A 23,506-nucleotide genomic window follows, 5' to 3' on the forward strand; every position below is an offset into this window, starting at 1 on the left:
TTCATCTGCTATTTGGACTCCCAGTATTTCAATTTCCTGAGGTCTGCCTGAAATTTTTCACAATCCGCATGCGTTTTAACAACTTTGAACAATTTAGTGTATCTGCAAATTTAATCACCTCAATCGTCTTTCCAATTTCCAGATCATTTATAAATAAGTTAAATAGCACCGGTCCCAGTATGGACCCCTGCGGCACTCCACTGTTTACTCTCCTTCATTAAGAAAAATGACCATTTAACCCTAACTGTATTGTGCCCTAGTGCTGCCATACTAGGTAGTTGTAGGTAGTCCCCCCCAGTGAGAGGTTGTAAACTGAAAAAACACCATGAACACCTTCTCTCACACCAAGCAGCATCATGGGGGAAAGACCTAGAACAATTGCTTTCGCCTACTACTTATGAGGAATTTAGGAAATGTCTAAAAACACACTTGTTCATAAAGCATCTAGACAACTGATCCTCTCTTTTCTCTCCCCTCTATAGTGATTAACTTATCCTATTGATCACTCTCTCCTCAACAATGAATTTCCTGTCCTATTAATTCTCTTTCTTCCTCCCCTCTTAAAGTCAATCAATTTGTTACCTTTGCTTAATCTTCTGTAAACCGCATAGAACTTCACGGTATTGCGGTATATACGCTGTTATTATTATTATTATTATTAATAATTGTTTCTATTAATCTTGCAATACTACTACTAAAGATCACCAGTTCCATTTTGAGACCCCGAGCCAAACAAGGTGGGAGCAGAGGTGGCCACTAGACTACTAGAGGACTCCTGGGGTTTTTACTCAAGGTATTTTCTTATCCCAAAGAAGACGGGAGGGCTACGTCCAATTTTAGACCTAAGGTACCTGAACAAATTCTTAGTAAAGGGAAAGTTTTGCATGTTGTCCTTGGCAAAGCTATATCCCTTCTTAGATCAGAATGATTGGCTTTGCTCTCTGGATCTAAAAGAAGCTTATACCCACATTCCAATTCATCCTGCCCACAGGAAATTCCTCAGATTTCAAGTAGCCCATCAACACTTTAAGTACAAGGTTCTGCCATTCGGCCTGGCATCCTCGCCCAGAGTATTCACCAAGTGCCTGGTAGTAGTGACAGCAGCTTTAAGGGCTCAAGGCCTCCAAGTTTTCCTTATCTCGACTACTGGCTAGTAAAAGATACCACTCCTCACGGGGTGCTTTCAGCAACACAGTCACCAATCCTCTTGCTTCAGCAGTTGGGTTCGAAGTCAACTTTCCAAAATCTCAACTTCAACCCTCTCAAACTCTACAATTCATAGGAACCCTGCTCGATACCATTCAACTCGGGGCATTTCTTCCTCAGCAAAAACAAGACAATTTGATTCAGCTTTGCAACCAGGTTTATCACCTTCCCTCCATCTCAGCCAGGCGAATGATGGTTCTACTGGACCACATGGCGTCCACAGTCCATGTTTCCCCCTTTACGAGACTTCATGTCAGGATACCTCACTGGTCTCTAGCATCTCAAAGGTCTCAAGCTCTCAACCTACTCTCACAAGAGATTACAGTCACATCTTCACATCGTTAATCTCTGCAATGGTGGATGAACTCTCCACAACGTCTAGAGGCAGATGCTTGTTCTGGATTGGATGCATAAATTCATTTATGCATTTCCACCATTTTCTCTCATTCTCGACACTAGTCAAGCTCAAATAAGAATCGGCCACCATAATCCTCATAGCCCCTCAGTGGCCCAGACAACCATGGTTCTCCCTTCTACTTCAGCTCAATCTCAAAGAACCAATACCCCTGCGGATCTTTTCATCTATTCTTACACAGAGTCAAGGATCTCTTTTACATCCTAATCTCCAGTCCTTGCACCTGACAGCTTGGTACCTTTCGAGATGACCTCAGCTGACACTGATCTTTCGGATCCTGTCTGGCTTATTTTGGATGCATCCAGAAAACCTTCTACACAGCAGTACTACCAACAGAAGTGGATAAGGATTTCTACGTGGTATACTGTTCATCATCATGATGCTTCATCCTCCTCTATATCTTCAGTATTTGATTATCTTCTCCATTTATCTCAGTTCTTAAAAACACTTCAGTTAGAGTTCATCTTAGTGCTATCAATGCTTTTCATGGACCAGTCAACAGTAAACCTCAGACTGCCCATCCTCTTGTTTCCAGGACTTTTTAATGTCAACCACCTCTCAAAACACCTCCATAGGTTTTGGGATCTTAATGATGTTCTCTCTAGACTCATGAAGCCTCCCTTTGAACCAATGTCTTCAGCTCATCTCAAATATGTCACTTGGAAAATAATATTTCTCATCTCCATTACTTCTACTCGTCGAGTGAGCAAGCTTCAAGCACTGGTGGTGGACCCGCCTTTTACAGTGTTTCACCATGACAATGTAATGCTTCGAGCAAGCTTCAAGCGCTGGTGGTGGACCCGCCTTTTGAAGTGTTCCACCATTCCAAAGTTCCTCCCAAAGGTAGTCACTGAATTTCATCTCAATCAATCAATTGTGCTTCCATTGTTCTTTCCCAAGCCTCAGTCTCACCCTGGAGAAATGTCTCTTCATACTTTGGACTGCAAATGAGCCTTGGCTTATTACTTACAACAAACTCAGCCACATAGAACATCTCCTCAACTGTTCATCTCCTTTGATCCTAACAGGTTTGGACCGCCTGTATCCAAGAGAACAATTTCTACATGGTTGTGGTGGTCTGTATTGCCTTCTGTTATGCTCAGACTGGGCTGCACCTTGGGGGTCGTGTCACATCTCACAAAGCCCAAGCTATGGCAGCTTCAGTTGCTTTCTTACGTTCCACTCCTATCGATGAGATCTGTAAAGCTGCTACTTGGTACTCAGTTCATACATTCACGTCTCACTACTGTCTGGAATCTCATTCCAAATGGGATGCTCACTTCGGCCAAGCAGTTTTGCAAAATTTATTTTCTTAATAGCCAACACTCCCTCCATCCCATTGTAGTAAGCTAGAGTCCCACATGTAAGAATATGCTGCCTGCTTGTCCTAGGATAAAGCACAGTTACTTACCATAACGGGTGTTATCCAAGGACAGCAGGCAGATATTCTCACAACCCACCCACCTCCCCTGGTTGGCTTCTTAGCCACACAGGTTTTATGTTACTGCATCTTAAGTTTTGTAGTTAAAAGGCAGTAAGTGCAAACTCTTACTGTACTTTAGTAAATATGACCCTTAGTAATTCTAACAAATCATAAACACAACAGAATAATTAAACTTCCAATGATCTAGGAAATACTCAGGTAAAAAGAGCCGGTTGCATTAGTCTAGCTGACAGGGATAGGGAACTCCGGTCCTCGAGAACCGTAGACCAGTTGGGTTTTCAGGATTTCCCCAATGAACATGCATTGAAAGCAGTGCCTGCAAATAGATCTCATGCACATTCATTGGGGAAATCCTGAAAACCCAACTGGAATACGGCTCACGAGGACCGGAGTTCCCTACCCCTGGTCTAGCAGGAGGTAATGGGGAAGAAGAAAATTGCATATTTATAGGAAAATAATCAATTAGAACTTTAAAAAGGAGTTTCTTAAACTCTTCCAAGCTCACAAGTATTTTTTTAAAGGTCTCGAAGGTGCTGGTATGGAAGGTAGTGTTGTACCTGAGCCCTCATGGTCTAGGAATGCATATCGTACTAAACATAAATATTGGTGTAATTTCATTGTACATATACCCTTCCTTTTACAAAACTGCTAAAGCAGTTTTTAGCGCAGGCTGGCGCACTGAATGTTCTGTGCTGCTTCCGACATTCAGGAGCCGCGGGAGCATTCAGTGTGCCAGCCAGCGCTAAAAACCGCTTTCACGGTTTTGTAAAAGGGGGGATAATTTGCTACAGTCCAAAATTTATCTTAAGATTTTCTCAAATAGTTATGGTGATATAAGAATAATAATAGTCTTTCTGGATTGTGACTGTTCATTGTTATATAAGCACATAAGCAATGCCTCTGCTGGGTCAGACCTGAGGTCCATCGTGCCCAGCAGTCCGCTCACGCGGCAGCCCAACAGGTCCAGAACCTGCGTAATAATCCTCTATCTATACCCCTCTATCCCCTTTTCCAACAGGAAATTGTCCAATTCTTTCTTAAACCCCAGTACCGTACTCTGCCCTATTACATCCTCTGGAAGCGCATTCCAGGTGTCCACCACCCGCTGAGTAAAGAAAAACTTCCTAGCATTTGTTTTGAATCTATCCCCTTCCAATTTTTCCGAATGCCCTCTTGTTCTTTTATGTTTTGAAAGTTTGAAGAATCTGTCTCTCTCCACTTTCTCTATGCCCTTCATGATCTTGTAGGTCTCTATCATGTCTCCTCTGAGTCTCCGCTTTTCCAGGGAGAAGAGCTCCAGCTTCTCCAATCTTTCAGTGTATGAAAGGTTTTCCATGCCCTTAATCATTCGTGTCGCTCTCCTCTGGACCCTCTCAAGTATTGCCATATCCTTCTTAAGATGCGGTGACCAATACTGAACACAGTACTCCAGGTGCGGGCGCACCATTGCCCGATACAACGGCAGGATGACTTCTTTCGTTCTGGTCGTAATACCATTTTTAATAATACCCAACATTCTGTTCGCCTTCTTCGCGGCTGCTGCGCATTGCGCCGTTGACTTCATTGTTGTATCCACCAGTACACCCAAATCTCTTTCAAGGTTACTTCCCTCTAATACTAAGCCCCCATTTGGTAGCTGAACATCGGGTTCTTTCTCCCTATATGCATGACCTTGCATTTCCCTACATTGAATTTCATCTGCCATTTATTTGCCCACTCCTCCAGTTTGCTTAGGTCTCTTTGTAGGGCCTCACACTCTTCCGTAGTTCTGACCCTTCTACAGAGTTTAGTGTCATCCGCAAATTTTATAACTTCACATTTTGTCCCCGTTTCCAGGTCATTAATAAATACATTGAACAGCAGCGGTCCAAGTACAGACCCCTGCGGAACTCCACTCGTGACTTTTCTCCAGCCCGAGTAGTGACCCTTCACTCCAACCCTCTGTCTCCTGCCTGCCAACCAGTGTTTGACCCATCTGTGTACGTCCCCTTCCACCCCGTGGTTCCACAGCTTCCTAAGTAACCGCTCATGGGGTACCTTGTCAAAGGCCTTTTGGAAGTCAAGGTAGATGATGTCTACAGGTTCCCCTTTGTCCAAATGGCTGTTTACCCCCTCGAAGAAGTGCAGTAAGTTTGTTTGGCACGATCTTCCCTTGCAGAAGCCATGTTGGCTCGCTTTCATCAGCCCATTTTTTTCGATGTGCTCACAGATGCTGTCCTTTATCAGTGCTTCTACCATCTTGCCTGGAACCGATGTCAAACTTACCGGCCTATAGTTTCCCGGGTCTCCTCTTGACCCCTTTTTAAAGATAGGAGTAACATTTGCTATCTTCCAGTCCTCCGGTATCTCTCCAGTTTTCAAGGATAGGTTGCAAACTCGTTGGAGTATTTCCGCTATCTCATTTCTTAGTTCTTTTAGTACCCTAGGGTGGATTCCGTCTGGGCCTGGTGATTTGTCGCTTTTCAATCTATCTATCTGTTGGAGGACATCCTCATGGCTCACCTCTATTGCCAACAGTTTTTCTTCTTGATCACCATGGAAGATCACGTCGGGTTCCGGTACATTGGATGTGTCCTCGCTTGTGAAGACTGACGAGAAGAATTTGTTTAACCTGTCAGCTACCTCTTTTTGCTCCTTTATCACTCCCTTTTTATCTCCATCATCCAACGGTCCTACTTCCTCCCTCGCCGGTTTCTTCCCCTTAACATATCTGAAGAATGATTTGAAGTTTTTTGCCCCCCTGGCCAGTCTCTCTTCGTATTCTCTTTTCGCTCTCCTAACCACTTGGTGGCATTCTCTTTGGCCTTTCCTGTGTTCATCCCAGTTTTCCCCAGTCTGGTCCTTTTTCCATTTCCGGAATGATTTTTTTTTGTCTCCTATCGCTTTCTTCACTTCATTGTTTATCCATGCGGGGTCTTTTGTTCGGTTTTTTTTGCACCCTTTTCTAAATATGGGGATGTACATATGTTGTGCTTCTTGCACTGTGCCCTTGAATAGAGACCAGGCTTGCTCTACAGTTTCTGTTTTCCTTGAGATGTTTCTAAGTTTTTTTCTTACCATTGCTCTCATAGCATCATAGTTCCCTTTCTTGAAGTTGAGCGTTGTCACTGTGGTTCTTTTCCCTTTTGTTGTACTTACTCCTAATTTGTACTGGATCATGTTGTGATCACTGTTTCCTATTGGCCCTACTACTTCCACTTCTTTTGCAGGTCCCCCTAATCCGTTGAGGATTAGGTCAAGAGTGGCATCTCCTCTTGTTGGTTCCTTGACAAGCTGATCCATAAAGCAGTCGCTCACAGCCTCTAAGAATTCTGTTTCCCTCGCACAGTTTGAGTTTCCAATACTCCAGTTTATCCCGGGGTAGTTGAAATCTCCCATTACTGTCACATTCCTGTTGCTGCCTTCCCGCCTCAGTTCTGCCGCCAGATCTTTGTCGTTTGCTATCTATCTAATCATTTTTTCTGTTGTCCCTTATTAATTTGCTTTCATTGTAAATTTTATACAAATTTGTAAGGACAATGGAACTCAGTGTCATGAGATGTATGAAAACATTAATATTTTGTAATCATATTTTTTATCAGTCCTAGCAAATGTCCCAGTAATGATTAAATATGAACAACTTAAGGATAGAAATATTATGGATCATGAACATTTTTTTACCTCTTGTATTTTCAGGTATATGTTGTGGCTATGAAAACTAAAAAAGAAGCTGATTCCAAACCAGAGAAAGTTATTAAGTGTACAGATGAGGATGAAGATGATTATAGCACTACAGATGAGCTGCCACCAGATAGCTTAATTATACTTGTACAACCTGAACTTCCCACGCTTAGCAGGCTCTGGCTGGCTGCACTGAAAGACTATGCACTTTTAACTTTGCCACCCGAATTTGCAAGTCAACTTCCACCAGATGGTAATCTGAGCAACTTCATTCTGAATTTTTATATCTTAAATTAATTATATGCAAAATAGCCTCGACTGTGAAAGAGCTGCAGGTGAATGATTTTATACCATAAATGTATTTTTCTTCTTGGAGGGTTGGAGATTTCAGGGTTGGTATTTGGAAGATTTGCCTGTGTAGTGTGGTCCATAAGACTATGGTAAAAATTCAACCTTTTCTTTGCTTTGAGTTTTTGAGACGATTTGATGATACTATTTATTATGAAATTATTTATATGACTACTAGTTTGACTCAAGCAACTAATGATTGTAAAGAGTGGAGTTTTTGAGACCGAGGATGTGTCTGCACCTTCAAAAAAATTTTTAAAGCTGCTATGTCCTGAGGATTACAATTTTTGTAGATCCTACTGTGACGTTGAGGTCTTTCCTCCACTTTCTTAAAAGTAATCTGTGGTACCTGAATGAACATAAGAATTGCCGCTGCTGGGTCAGACAAGTGGTCCATCGTGCTCAGCAGTCCGCTCACACGGCGGCCCTCTGGTCAAAGACCAGCGCCCTAACTGAGACTAGCCCTACCTGCATACATTCTAGTTCAGCAGGAACTTGTCTAACTTTGTCTTGAATCCCTGGAGGGTGTTTTCCCCTATGACAGACTCCGGAAGAGCATTCCAGTTTTCTTACCACTCTCTGGGTGAAGAAGAACTTCCTTATGTTCATACGGAATCTATTCTCTTTCAATTTTAGAGAGTGCATGTTATAGTTAAAAATTCAACCTTATCAGAATGTACTTCCATAAGTCTGAATAGGTTCTACCTCATGTAGATAAGATATGTGTAACATTTTGAAGTAATTTGGGACAAACTTAGAGGTCGCTCATGGACCTACAATATCCTTATAATGCGATTGGCTTGACTGTTCATAATAATGTGGTAATGTGTTTAGAAAGTTGTTAAATATTTAATATTGGTTGGATACTAAATAGCTATTCCTTGAAGCTGTTATTGACAACAACATTAGTACTATTACTACTGCAAAGCAGAAAGTTAATTTAGTGATAAATAGGCAGTTGAGAGCCGATTTGATATCACATTTTAGGATAAAAACTAAGGAGTAAGAATATCAAAGACTAGAAGCAGTGCTGAAGTATGGCTGCTAGGGAGGGGCACTGATGAATTGTCCAGTTCACATCTTGCAGCCAATGGGAAAGTTCTTCAATTGATGATGTACTTACACACTGACAAAAAGGCTGCTTTAAAAGAGGCAGCTCATCTGGCCATGTTCAAGGTCTTGGAATTAGGCAGCATACAACAGTTCCACATCAGCGAATAGATTTGAGGATTCACATATTGATGAAGTTTTATTATGAATATGAGAAGCTAAAAAAGAACCGCCTTAGATGTATTAAACGTGAGCTGGTGAATCAAGAAGCCTTCAAAGAACTTCTCGTCCATCTTTCTGATGTTGCTACCAGTGATGTGTTAATCACAATGAAAATTAACAGATAATTACTAATCATGCCGAGGCAAGATGTTTCGCCATGCAGCATGGCCAGCATTAACACTATACAAAGGAGGAGGATATAAAGAGAGTGTGAGAAGAACAATTTATTTTTTTTTATAAATCTTTATTGAGTTTGAAAACCAACAAAAATGCAATACAGTATCTATACAAATAATATTAATCATATATGCATTTATAATCAATCAAAATCCATACAATAAAAAACCCCACCCAACCAACATTTCATAAGGGAATAGAACCATACAAAGAAATACCCCCCTCCCGCCCCTCCCTCCCCCTGGGTGTGTGTGCAATATACCAACAGGAACAAAAGAAAAGAAAACTACAAAGAATCCATAAAAGATGTCAAAGGACCCTAGGTTAATTTAAATCTCTTAGTATGTCCCAGCATAACCGCATTCATTTTTTCAAACCTATAAATTAAACATAAATTTGCCCATCAAAAATTAAAATTAAGACGATCCCAGTTCTTCCAGTTACGCGTAACCATTTGTATGGCTACCCCGGTCACGATAAGGAAAAGCCGACCTCTATATCTGTCCAATGAGGGCTTCAGATATAATATCGTCCCACATATGACTGCCTCATATGTCAAAGGAATCGATGCCTCAAGTATAGCATTAATATGTCCCCATATCGACTTCCAGAAATTGAGTATATTGCTTTACCTCGATGCTCCAAATGTCACTACGACTATTTTTTTGTTTCTTATTCAAAAATTAATTTATACCACCGGGCAGCCTGATTCCCCAGCAAATCTGTCTGAAAGCATAGGACCTGCAGATTATAATGATTTTTAAGATTCTGCCAGTCAGGGAACCCACTCTGAATAGCCTGCTTCAACTGCAACCATCTATAATTTTGAGATTTTGAAATTCCGAATGTTTGTTGCAGTTGTGAAAAATCCAGCAGTTTCCCTTTAGATATAATATCATCTAATGTTCGAATGCCTGCCTGCATCCAATGCTTCCAGGAGATCCCAGACCCGCCTATTTGAACCTTGGAGTTTAGCCATAAGGACTGATAAGTGGATTTCCCTACTGGAATATCTGTTAATTTGTTAATAAATTTCAAAGTTTTCCAAGTATCAAATAAAATACTATTGTCCTTGACATATCTGGGTAACTTGATACTCAAGACATGAAACACCCGTAATGGGGACAGAAGTTGCCACTCTAAGTATAGCCAATCAGGAAGATGTTCCATGAGCTCAGGAAGGATCCAGTACATACCCTGCTGCATGATGAAAGCTTGATGATATCTGTAAAAATTTGGGAAATTTACCCCACCCTCTGCAATTGATTTTTGCAACGATACTAGAGCTATTCTAGCAGTTTTACCCAGCCAAATAAATTTAGTGATAATACTATTTAGTTTCTTATAAAAGGACGCCTGCAAAAAGAACAATTATATAATTTATAATTTCTGTTAACCAGAACTCAAGCAACCAGAATTCTCAAGCAACCAGCAAAAAAAAAAAAAAAATCTAAGAAATACTATAATACTTTAAATAAAAATGAAAATAAAATCAATTTCTGGTGGAAATTTAATTGTAAACTTAACACACCTGAGAATGCCCATGCTTTGCCTACCACATGTACAGTAGTTTATGGTAGTTTGTCTGGAACAGTTTATGGTATGACATAAGCCTATTTTTAATAGTAACGCTCAAGCAACCAGAAACTACATTTATCTGCATCTGTCAATCCCCATGGGTGCTGGTGAACTGAGGGCTCCTTTTACAAATCCGTGCTAGCGATTTTAGTGCACCCACCGGATTAGCGCACGCTAGCCAAAAATCTATTGCCTGCTCAAAAGGAGACGGTAGCGGCTAACATGCGTAGCAATTTAGCGTGCGCTATTCCGCAGGTTAAGGCCCTAGCGCGGCTTTATAAAAGGAGCCCTGAGAGTCTATTGAAGTAAGTTTGTAGCCAAAGTAAAGGTAGAAAATGTCAGTCAACTTCAGCAACATTCTTGGAATCAGATAATCCACTTGTCAGAGGGAGAGAAGTAGTAGTTAGCTGTGCAGAACTATTGACAATGACAGTTGTTCAAATTCAGATGCCAAAGGTGAACATCCTTGCACATCCTGAAATTGCTGGAGTGTTAGATATGTTAATTTGCCAGACAGAAGCACCACATTTGTCACTGATGCTGTTGCCAAAGCACTTGGCCATGATGTTCTTATATACAATACAGAAAGTTACTGAAATCAGTCTTGTTTGTAAAATTTTTAGAGAATTGAATTGATTGATGTCTACTTGTGTTTAGAGTTATCTTCTCTTCTTCTACTTTTTTTTTTTTCTCTTATCTTCCTTTCCTCTTTTAAGCAACCAACCGCTTTAAAAAAGCGACCCTACCCAATATGTTTTACCCCACTCCCACTTTCTCCTCTTCTTCTCAAAATATGTAACTTTTCCCCTCCTTTCCCTTTTACCCTCACTTTCAAGTCTGTCCAGTTAATGTCTTTGATGTTCACTCTATTTATTTTTAAATATTTATTATTTTCTTTTCTTTTTTCTTTCTCTTTTTCAAATTTTACTGTTAACCAGCCAGATACTTGTTGATGGTCGGTATATTAAAAAGCTAATAAACTTGAAACTTGAAACTACTTTGTAGTTCACTGGGAATGTCCAGTTTCTATTTTTGTGAACCACATCGATCCACAAGGTATTGCCGTCTAGAAATGTAATGTAATGTTTCCAGGATGCATAGAGTGTAAAGTCTTCCTACACACTGCCAACTATAAAATCTTTTTTTTTTTGTTTTGTTACTTTTTTGCTATAAAAGGTGGAGCATTTTATACCCCTGAGACCATCGATACAGCCAGACTACATTACCGTAACTCTTGGGCTCCAATTCTGCATGCTGTAGCACTTTGGCTGAATAGTACCGGTTTTAGTACTTCAGAGCCAACAGAGGAAGTAACACAGTCAAGTTCTCAGAAACATACTTCATCCACCACACTAAACCAGGCATCTAACACATCATCTGTCTCTAAATCCCTTCCTGAGATTAACAAAGACCGAATGCATCTGATTTTAGGTAAGACTTATTTATTTGGCTAGTCATCTCAGGTTTTATAAGTTACTAGCTGAAATGGCAGTTTGGTTCATGCACACATTGTGCCAGTGTCTTCAGACCCTATATCTAAGAATCTCCGTTTGCCACGCTCCCTGAGTGTATCATGCATACAACTTCACTTTATTACAGACTTTCTTTCTTTTTCCCATATTGTCCCCCTCTCTACAGACAATCTCCAGAGACTGTATCTCTGTTTCCAGTTATCCAGTTTGTTCTGTGGCTCACTCACACCTTTCTTTCTTAGGTCTAATACATTCCTGTGTAGTTGCAATGCATGCTGCTTTTCTTTTGGAATATTGGGCACAACCATGATGAGCAAAATATGTTTACTCTATGTTCATAGTAAAATGAGTCATGATAGATTTCATTACTGAGCAGCAATAAACATTCATGGCATTGATAACACTGTGTTTGTGCACCCTTCTGACACTCGCCCTGCACTTTCGGCCATCAGGACATGCCTTCTCCTGTAGGCTTGTGTTTGACTGTCTAGGCCTGTAGGAGATGTCTACATAGCTGAAATTTTCTGCTGTCAATTTCTCAATACATATCAAGTCCCACAGTCCCTTTCTTACTGGGAAATCTTGAGGAAAACCAAAGATTATACATCCATCTACAGCTGCCTCCCAGGGCTTCTTTTTAATGTAACTGACAGTCACCAACACAAATACTGGTAATTATATGATAGTGAATTCTGGCAATTAAACTGAAGTGAAAACTGCAATCGAAATTTCAGAATTCATAGAGACTCGGTGTCTGTTACACCAGTATACAAAATGAGAAAAATATACATATACAGCTCCTTTTGGGTTTGGCCATGCTAAACAGTGATCCCAACAAAAAAATGTACTATATAGCACTTAATTTATTGGCATAAAGAAAGAGATGTATGCCTGCCATAGGAAAACTAAAGGTAGATTATATTACTGCAAAGTCTGCATGCACTTTGTCTGAAAACTTTACACCTGGTTTAAAAGTAAATCTACCTCTTCTGCAAGTACTTTTTCCAACCAAAACAATTTGCATACATTTAAAAATACAAAACTACCATGTATACTCAAATATAAACCTATTCAAGCATAAACTGAGATAGCAAACCCCTCCCTCCAAAAAGGGGGAAACTGTTCACTCAAATATAAACTGGTAGGTTTATATTCAAGTATAAGGTAACTCCTACCCCAATTGATGTCACTGTAATCATCCCACTTAATCCCTCCCTCAATGACCACCGCCATTATTGTTTTCCTACTGAACCCTCCCCCCCCCACTTGATGACCACCATCACTGCCACCCTCCACTCCAGCCCATCCCACAGAGGACCGCCGTGATTTCTAAATTCTCCACTCCAAACCCCCTCCAAGGCCACCGGCGCTGCTCTCCTCCCTTCCTCAGCCAAGATAAATGGCGCTGTCCTGGTGGGCTCACAATCTATATAATGTACTTGGGGCAGTGGAGGATTGAGTGACTTACCCAGGGTCACAAGGAGCAGCACAGGATTCGAACCCAATACCTCAAGGTGCTGAAGCTGTAGCTCCAACCACTGAGCCACAATCTCCTCCATTGTTTCTAGATTACAAATATACAATCATGTGAAAAAATTTGGATACCCCATGAAATATTCCGTTCTTTCTTAAGAAATGTTCACATATCGATGTCAAATCTTTTTTTTTTAATTTCTCTTTGGAAAAGAAAGTGATATAATTGCAGGTAAACAACAAATATTTCCCTTGATTTACTTATGAAACAAAAGATATCCACAAAAATGTATACCTAACTGAGGAATAAATTAGGACACCCCCACATAAACTCCCACTTAAAGTGGCTCAAATCACACACAGGTGTATCACATCAGGTGCACATGATTAGAACATTGTTACTCAGCATTTTGAAGAAGGTTTGCCCTACGTAAACCTCAGACATTTAGTTTGGTGTGCTCATGACTGCTGTGGTGAGAGTGAACACCATGGTGAGATCAAAAGAGCTGTCTGAGGCCTTCAGAAAAAAGATTGTAGCAGCTTATAAGTCTGGTAAGGGATTTGAAAAGATCTCGAAAGAATTTGGCATTAGCCATTCCATGGTCCGAAAAATAGTGTACAAGTGGAGGAATTTCCAAACAACTCCCAACATGCCGTCCAAGTATGTTGACCTCCCAGAGCAGACCGTAAGATGCTAAAAGAAGTCTCCAAACACCCTAAAATGTCATCATAGGACCTACAACAGGCTCTTGCTACTGTTGATGTGAAAGTACATGCCTCTACAATCAGAAAGAGACTGCACAAATTTAACTTGCATGAGAGGTGTTGAAGGAGAAAACCTTTGCTCTCTAAGAGAAACATCGAGGCTAGACTGAAATTTACCAGAGAGAATGTAGACAAACACCAGGACTTTTGGAATAGTGTTCTATGGACAGATGAGCCTAAAATTGAATTATTTGGACACCAGAAAAAAGGGCATGTTTGGCGTACACCAAATACAGCATTCCAAGAAAACAACTTCATACGAACTGTGAAGCATGGAGGTGGAAGTGTCATGGTTTGGGGATGCTTTGCTGCAGCAGTACCTAGCCAGCTCATCTTCATAGAATCCCCCATGAATTCTATCATGTATCAGAGGGTGCTTGAGGACATGTGAGACCATCTGTAAGAAAATTAAATGAGAAGTGGAACTGGACCCTGCAACACGACATTGACCCCAAACATACCAATAAATCTACCAAGGACTGGCTGAAAAGTAAGAAATGGAGAGCCCGAGTGGCCAAGTCAAAGCCCTGATCTTAATCCCATTGAGATGCTGTGGGGCAGTGGTCTCAAACTCAAACCTTTTGCAGGGCCACATTTTGGATTTGTAGGTACTTGGAGGGCCGCAGAAAAAAATAGTTAATGTCTTATTAAAGAAATGACAATTTTGCATGAGGTAAAACTCTTTATAGATTATAAATCTTTCCTTTTAGCTAAGACTTAATAATAATATTATAATTTACTAGTCTTATAGCCCGTTACATTAACGGGTGCTAGAATATATGTGTGTGTGTGTGTGTGTGTTTTTATTTCTTTTTCTCTCTCCTTAGCCGCTTTCTGTATTTCTGTCTTTCTTTTTTTTTCCTTGGCTGTCCACCACCACCCTTTCTCCCTTCCTTTTACCTCCCCTGTGTCCTCCACCACCCCATCACTGCTCACCTTATCCAGCAGCAGCCCTTTAATTGATGTTTTTATTTCATTCTTGTCTCTGTTTCCGGGTTCAACTCTTAGTTTCCATTCTTTCTTCTCCTCCCACGCTTTCTGCAATTATATTCTTTTCTCTTTCTAAAAATGCATTTATTGTTGCCTGTCTCCATTCTTTGAATATTCTTACCAGACTGTCTTCCTTCCAATATTCTATTCAATTTTTCCCCCTCCTTCTAGTTTTTCCATTGCTGTCTCCTAGTTCCATTTCTGCCTTTTCCTTCAGCCTCATCATCTAATTTCTCATCCCTTTCTCATTTCTCCTTATCTGACCCTTTATCCTGGTCTTTCCTTTCCCCTACTTCATTGCTTTTACCCCATCTTATTCCTCTCCCCCTTTCCTTACCTCATCATCATTATTACCCCCAAGCCAATTATCTTCCTCCCTTCCCAGATCGGATCCCCCATGAAGCGTAAGAGTGCTTCCTTACATTTTTGCCTTTTACAGCTGCCCAGGCCAGAATTTCACTTTAACAGTGTGTGACACTGTAGTGCTGTGCGACTCAATGTGCCAGGTGTGAGCGGGGCTGGGCCGTGCTTTTGCTCATGCTTCACGGATGGGCAAGGAGGGTCGAGCGGCTCCAGGCCCGCAGCTCTGTCCCGGCGGTTCGAACGTGCATACGTTAAAAATTGTTATGGCGACCGTTAAACCGGAAGCCTTCGCTCGGAGGGAGTGACGTCAGCCTCAGGTTCAAGTTGAGGCGTGGCTGAGGACCAGCTCGTTCGCCGACTTGGGCTCGAGGCCTTCCGGTGTTGCAGGAGCGGAGCGGACTTCTGGAGGCAATCGGGTGCGAGGCTCAACAGGGATTGTGGGGGGGCAGGGGCGAAGACGATGACGACGAAGAAAGAAATTTAGGCGCGCATGTGCACTCCTGCAATGCCACAGACCTACATCTCACAGATCAGGGATTACAGATCACGCAAGACTTAGTGCGCATGCGCGTCTAGCGGTTTATTATATAGGATAGCTAAAGAGATATATGATCAAGAATCTGTTTTATTTTACTTTTGTGATAAACATATCGAGGACCTCAAAGTAGTACCTGGCAGGCCGTGAGATTGAGACCACTGCTGTGGGGTGATTTGAAACAGGCTGTATATGCAAGAAACCCCTCCAAACATCTCACAGCTGAAAGAATTCTGCATTGAGTGGGCCAAACTTTCCTCAGACTGATATCAGAGACTAGTAGATGGCTACAAGAAGCGTCTCACTACAGTTATTTCAACCAAAGGGAGTAACACTAGCTATTAGGGTGTAGGGTGTCCTAATTTATTCCTCAGTTAGAATACACATTTTTGTGGATATCTTTTGTTCATGAGTAAATCAAAGAAAATTTTGTTGTTTACCTGCAATCACATCACTTTCTTTTCCTGAGAAAAATAAAAAAAGATTTGATATCAATATGTGAACATTTCTTAAGAAAGAACTGAATATTTCATGGGGTGTCCTAATTTTTTCACATGAGTATAGGTGTTTATTATCTCAATGAACCCCTAAACTGCTGAAAAATAATCACTTTATTATGCTATAATTATTGTATCTGATGTGTTTTTGTTAGTCGTTACATGGAAACATCTCAGATCAATGAATGATCAACAATAGGAAAATGGTCTAGCTAATATACATTGGAAATAAATTTATTAAAATGTTTGGAATGGCTCATATAGGCTACCTGCCTTATTTTATGTAAAACTACTAATTTGTCTTATTTATTTAAAGGTGTTAGCATACAGTTCTTCTGTTCTCCTAGACCAGAGGAGCCCATTGAGCATGTTACTTCCTGTCTCCAGGCCCTGCATACCTTGCTGGATTCCCCTTGTGCCAGAACTCATATTGCAGAAGATCAGGTATATACAGTAAACCTAATGCAAAGTGAGATTCTTACCTTGTAATGGGAGGAAGGAAAGAGCAAGGGATTTGGGATTTAGTTCACACCTTTTTTCCGTTTTAGTTCCATGCAAGTTAGATAATACCCATTGTATATGACTATGCCTGGAGTGCTTACGGTCTAAATTTGTACCTGAGGGAAAGGAGGGTTAAATGACTTGCTCAAGGTTACAAGGAGAGTAGCTTTTTAGTTCTTAGACTTCCCTGGTTCTTAGTCTGCTGCTCTATTACAGTACCTTTCCATTGTGTGCAAATGTATTTATTAGAGTTCTAGGCATTTTCTTTTAGTGTCTCATAAAACTCAGTTCCTATCTTATGCAAATGTATATAGCAGCTATTTGTGAGATGAGTGGGAATTGGCCAGGTAGATGTTTTGTACTTGTTTTATTCTCAGGCCCTAATTTGAATCTTGTTGACTGTTGAGAGTTTATTACAAAACCTGGTATTTGCTTTCAAAACTTGGCAATAAGCAAATTCCCAGGCCCCTTCTATGTATGTATTATGTATTCTATATTGGTCTTGTCATAAAACTAGGAGACACTCCATGAAACTAACAGATTGGACAAAGTGGACTTTTTCCACGTAACACATGATCTAGTTATGGAATTTGTGGTCAGATGGTGTGATGAAGGCTTTAGAATAACTGGCATATTGACTTTGGCTACTGAACTGTGTACAAGCTTTGCAAGGTTTATTTTCCATTGCCAGGCCTAGGTAAGAAAAGTAGTCTTACAGCTGCTTTAATTTGAAATTTAGAGATTACATTAAAGAAACTGCTATATTTATTGGGAATATTTGGATCTAACGGAGAAAAGTTATATCAAATTGTCTCATTGCTTGCTCCTCCTAAAGAACATTTTTGATAGAGTGCATGGCTGAATCAAGTCCCCCTCCCCCACACCCCTGGGCTTGCTACTCAAATATAGATAACCCATTAATCATTAATAGTACTCTTCAGTCACGTAAAAGTAATCTTGCAAACTGTTAACCCTTTCATAATAGACCTGTTCATACCCATTTCAACCAATTGAGATGACTTTTATTCAATAAACTAATTGTGGTGCTTTAGTTCCAAGGCACACCATGTAGAGCAGTGGTCTCAAACTCATGGCCCAGGGACCACATGCGGTATGTTTAGCATAATCACAAAAATAAAACAGTTTCTTGATCATATGTCTCTTTAGCTATAAATTACAATATTATTATTATTAAGACTTAGCCAAAAGGAAAGATTTATAAACTATAAAGAGTTTTGCCTTATGCAAAATTGTCATTTCTTTAATAAGACATTAACTATTTTTTCTGAGGCCCTCCAAGTACCTACAAATCCAAAATGTGGCCCTGCAAACAGTTTGAGACCACTAATTTTGAGACTTATGATTTGTCCATTTGTCTTCAGTTTGCTAGTATAAAAGAGGAGCTTAGCAAATCTAAGCAGGAATTGGATGCAATTAGGTTCAAATAATTTTTATTGATGCAAACAACATCAAATACAACATAAGACGCTTAATACAATAATGATGCATCAAATACAACAATAAAATAAACACGTATAAATAATGCCTCTGAAACCCCCCTTCCCCTCCCCACCCAATGGTACTCTCTACCCCACCTCATCAAAGCACACCATTTCTATCTCAATCCTACTAAATGAAAGCCCAATTAGGATATCCCTCTTAAAATCGCACTTCGGCCTTTAAGATGTAAGGCTTGCAAATATGGATCCCATAAACAACATCTTTCGCTTCCTAGTCCTTCCAGCATCTCTAGCTTCCCAGATGGCCAACTGATGTAACTGGTTCCGCCAATGCCAAAACTTTGGAGGGTCAGGGATCGTCCAATATTGAAGAATACATTTTTTAGCCAATAGACTCATCTTCCTACACAGCGCCCTATGCCCCTTAGGTAAGTGACCAAAAGCCTTAAAGCAGCTTCCATCACTACACAGAATCATACCAATTTATCACTACTGCTTTAAAGAATAAAAATACCCAGGAATAGATGGGTCACAGTAGGCTCAGGTAGATTACAACAAATGGCACATAAGCTCCACCCTTGCAATTGTTATCCCTACATAATTATTTTGCTCCATTAGAGAATTGTGATGCTCCACAAAAAAGAACCGAGGTAGAACCAAAACCAATGAAAGTAGCTCACGAGAATATAAACCTTCAAAGCACTGATAAAGAAGCGCAAACCAGAACATTTGTTGCTGCTAGGAAATTCCATTTTCAGAGACATTAACTCTGGAAAAGTTCAAAGGGCCTATCAAAGTGAAATGCCATCCAGGATTCTCAGCTATCAGGAGTATCGGATAAATACTGGCTGTAATCAGAGAAGAGACTAAGAATTCTAACACTGATGTTGTTATCCACCTGGGAACAAATGATCTGGACAATCCACAAAGAGCTTTTCAAGAACTGGGGAAGAGATTAAAATCTTTGTAACAGACTAGCTTTTTCTGAAGTACTACCTACTTATGGAAGAGGAGAGGAAAGATTACAAAATACTAAGAACGTCAGTAGATGGCTAAAAGCCTAGTATCATCAAGAAGGTTTTAGTTATACAGGAGATGGGACAATACATGGAAAAACAAAAGACTACTGTATATACTCAAATATAAGCCGAGATTTTTAGGCTAAATAAATGGCCTAAAATGAGGATCTCGGCTTATATTTGGGTCAGCGGAACCGTGAGAACTTGCAGCAACCAGTCAGCTAGTGGCTCTACATGAGCAGAAGCAAAGGAAGGTCATTCCTGCCCAGTTCAACGCTAAAGCATCAGGGATTCAAAAGGTATGCGGGGGAGAGAGGTAAAACATCTTGGCTGGGACAGGAAGCAAGAGAGATTCCTCCTGTCCCGGCCCACCGCTATACCACCAGGGATTTAACAGATACGCTGGAGGCAAGAGGAAGATTAAAAATTATTATTTTTTTTAATATTATTAAATTTTTATTGAAAATTATAGAAAATACAAAACAGCAATGACACCGGTCATAGCATAAATGCAAAACAGCAAGAATACCAGAGAACAATCAGCAAACCGAAAATGCACAAAAGGCACTGCATAACAGCATATCAATAAACCCAATATCCGCTCTCAAACAGAACCCCACATCCCTTCCCCTAGCCCCGTGAACCTGAGCACTCCAAGAGGAGACACCTGAGATAAAAAAATTTTAAAGTTGGCCGTGGCAGGAGATGGAAGGGATCCTTCCTTTCCAGGCCCCACTGCTAAACCACCAGGTCTTACGGCAGGCCTGTAAGGCATCGGGAAGGAGGGGGGGCAGGGTACAGAACCTGACAGGGCAGGGTAAGAGTGTGGCTGAGTGCAGAGACCGGTAGGGCAGGGGAGGGAGGAGGGGGTTGGATGTATAGCCTGGCAGAGCAGGGAAGAAGGAGGAACAGGGTGCAGAGCCTGGCAGGGTACTGCACTTGAATATTAACCCCCATCCCCTGCTTTTGTATTTGATGTCTCTGAAGGAGGGTATTTCTAGGAGGTATTTATGGCTCAAGCACAGTGTGCGAGCTGGTGTGTGCTATGTAGTCTGACTGCTAGATATTGTGGTTCTGAGAGATGAATGGTTTGTGTATCAACAACATGATCTTGAATTTCACCCTGATTTCAATTGGTAGCCAGTGTAGCTCTTTCAATAGTGGGGTGACACTCGTATTCTCTGATTTTCCCAGCAGAGATCTTGCTGATGTATTTTGTACCATTTGGATCTGCTTGATCATGTACTTTGGAATGCCCAGCAGGATTGCATTGCAGTAGTCGAAGATTGAAAGTACCAGGGTTATTATTACATTGGACATTGCTTGATGGGTGAGGTAGGGTTTAAGTCCTCTAACCAAGTAGAATTTGCCATAAGCATTTTTTATAAAGCGTTGGATCTGTGTTGTCATGTCAAGGTTCGGGTTCAGCCATTCTCCTAGGTTTCTCACCCCCTCCATGAATGATTTTATGGTGTTACCATTCAGAGTTAATTGGTATCTTGGGATATTTCCTCCCCATTTGTTAATTAGAAATAATTCTTTTTTTTCCTTGTTTGCTACTAGCCAAAAATTTTCCCTAGGCTTCTTTGGATCCTCTCTTTAGTCTTCGTGCCCTGTTTCTTCAGCAGGATGATCAGTTGGACATCATCGGTGTAGATGTAGCATTCCCATCCAAGTTTCCTGATGAATTTCTCCAGTGGTTGGAGGAAGATGTTGAATAGCATAGGTGACAGGGCAAATCCCTGTGGTACTCCTATGTCTGTTTCTTTCCAGTTGCTTGTGCATAAGAAGAATGGATGGGCCATATTATCTTAGTCTGCCGGTTTAGTAGATCAAGTAGCTAGCTTTCTGGGTGAAAATCAGATGGGGGGAGGGAAGAGGAGAAGCCGTTCTTCTTTGATCTCCTCTAGCAGGTAATCATGGGGTATAAAGGGTTGTTCAGTAGTGCCCACAAACTCCAGCCTTCTATTGGAGAACAAAACAAGAGAAACAAAATGGGTGTAATGGAATTTATATGTAGTACTCTGGATTATTATGTATTCTAATCTAATCTAAACCTTAGGTTTGTATACCGCATCATCTCTACATTCGTAAAGCTCGACACGGTTAACAAGAGTTAGGGTAGAAAGGAACTCCAGTAGAGGGAAGAGGCAAAATGAAGAGAAAATTTAGAGGACTAGAATAACCAGAGAGGGAGGAGGAGTTATATTTTTGAGAATAACCAGGTTTTCAGATGTTTATGGAAGAGTTGGAGGGAGCTCAGATTCCTAAGAGGGGAGGTAAGGTTGTATTTATTTACGTTTCCTTGTGATTGGATCTAAATAAAATGGACAAGCAGTGGTCATAACAGTATAATGAGGATGAAACTTTTGCACTTTACAAACTAGGATGCTCAGGAAAAATGCAATAAACTGTTTTGCACTATTGCATAAACACTTTTCTGCCGTCATACTCTATGTTTCTCTTCTACTTAGTGGGGATGCTAGAAGGCACAATTTGTGGCCTATAGGGTAACTATAGGCACAATTTGTGGCCTATAGGGTAACTATGTGTTTACTATGAAGTAGAGTCTTTCAGAGAAATCAGGCCTTGGAGGAACTCTGAAGTGGTGCAGAGCAGAGTCAAGTTGAGGGAGCCAGGCAGTAGAGTACAAGCTGCAGAAGGCAGGAAATGGAACACCAGAACTCTTCAGAGCTCAGGTCAGACCGACCCCTGTGCTCTCCTGAGATGCTTCCTTTATACCCATTGTCAGAGAACTTGGCTCTGGAGATAAGATGTTCTCTCCACCTCTTGTCCTTGATCAATCCAGGAAAATCCCCATTAAATCACCTAATGCAGTCCCATGACTTCATACTCCTTTCCCAAGGAACTGGAAAGTTACCTGGCTCATTAATGGCTGGGATTATCTTGTCCGTTCCTTAGTGGCTGAAGGAACTTTAAAGGTCATCTGGCTCATTAGTGACTGGAAACCATCTTGCCCTTGTTACATTTCAAGGCAAGATGTTCATGATGTAATACCAGTCAGGAGTTACATTACTTACGTGAGCCATAAGCAGCTCTTCCTAAGGTACAGTCTGTTGAATCAATGCAGGAGGTTGTTAAGCTCTGTACTGAAGTTATATGCATAGGTTTTGCCCCTACATATCCCCCCTTGTAGCATGTAGGCCCTGTGTTGATAATAAACTGTTCTTTCCTGGATTATTTTCATTTTAAGTCTCCTTATATTCCTTCAGATAATCACCTAAGACTGATGATACTTTCATATGTTTTAGCTCATTGGTGTGGAACTTCTTAATGTGCTGCATCGGCTCCTGCTTACCTGGGATCCTCCTTCAGTGCAGCTCCTTGTGACTACTGTTGTACAGCAGATTGTGAGAGCAGCTCAGGATTATTTGCAAGAAAGAAGGAACACTCAAAGTAAGGCAACACATAATGGAAAGATAAAAATATTTTGTAGGGCAGAAGATTCAGACCATGCAGGTGTGAATAGTTATAAAATATTTTTTATTTTATTAAAGGAAACAAAAGACTTAAGTGAAATTTAACTTTCAGAGAGAAACGTTTATAAAGTTGCTGCTGTATCCTGGTAAATAAGGAAACTTGAATTAAATTGAAAAAGAAAAGTATGGTGTTTGCATTTTTCTTACAGATCTACAGACACAGATGGGGAAAATGTGGTTATAAATAATGGATTTATTTTGATGTTTTGTCCTTCTTTCCTCCTATCTTTGTCTCTGAGGCACTAATCCCCTCTTCTACTAAATCATGCTAGCGGTTTTAGCGCAGAGAGCCATGCTGAATGGCCCACGCTGCTCCCAACACTCATAGAGATCTTATGAGCGTCGGGAGCAGCGCGGGACATTCAGCTTGGCTCCCGGTGCTAAAACCGCTAACGTGGTTTAGTAGAAGAGGGGGTAAATCAGTGGAGCTGAAAGAACAAACTAGAATTTTCTCATAATGATAGTTATACCTCTGGCAGAATTGTGCACAAAATCTTTGAAAATTCTGCGCACAATATTTCAAAATTCTGCAAAATCCTACAAAGTTTCTTCACACACACCCTCCATTACTAAGCTTCATCCATAGAGTTCAGGAAGCACAATAAAGGCGGCAATAATAAATCTTGATAAAGTTTGTAATATTTCACGGTAAAACCGTCCAACCCCGGAGACTTCCCCACATGCATCGTCCGCAAGGCTCCCTTTGCCTCCACCAACATAAGTGGTCCATCCAGTCGTGCCACATCACTCTCCGCAATCCAAGATAAAGAAGAAGCCAAATATTGTTCCTGAGCAATGGGCGTCCCTTCAGCTTCCGGAGTATACATCTTT

At 40.8% G+C, this 23,506-nt stretch overlaps 1 protein-coding gene across 7 annotated transcripts in view; it reads left to right on the plus strand.

Annotated features, from left to right (window-relative positions):
- Positions 1-23,506, plus strand: part of HEATR5B (HEAT repeat containing 5B) — a 297,408-nt gene that overhangs the window by 225,689 nt on the left and 48,213 nt on the right. For all 7 annotated transcript variants that reach the window (XM_033938914.1, XM_033938913.1, XM_033938919.1 and 4 more), the window contains 4 exons: positions 6,741-6,978; positions 11,277-11,531; positions 16,512-16,639; positions 22,448-22,592. In XM_033938914.1, coding sequence (XP_033794805.1) covers positions 6,741-6,978; positions 11,277-11,531; positions 16,512-16,639; positions 22,448-22,592 — 766 coding nt within the window. The remainder of the gene's footprint in view (positions 1-6,740; positions 6,979-11,276; positions 11,532-16,511; positions 16,640-22,447; positions 22,593-23,506) is intronic.

Source organism: Geotrypetes seraphini, chromosome 3, assembly GCF_902459505.1.
Source record: "Geotrypetes seraphini chromosome 3, aGeoSer1.1, whole genome shotgun sequence".
Lineage (NCBI taxonomy): Eukaryota > Metazoa > Chordata > Amphibia > Gymnophiona > Dermophiidae > Geotrypetes > Geotrypetes seraphini.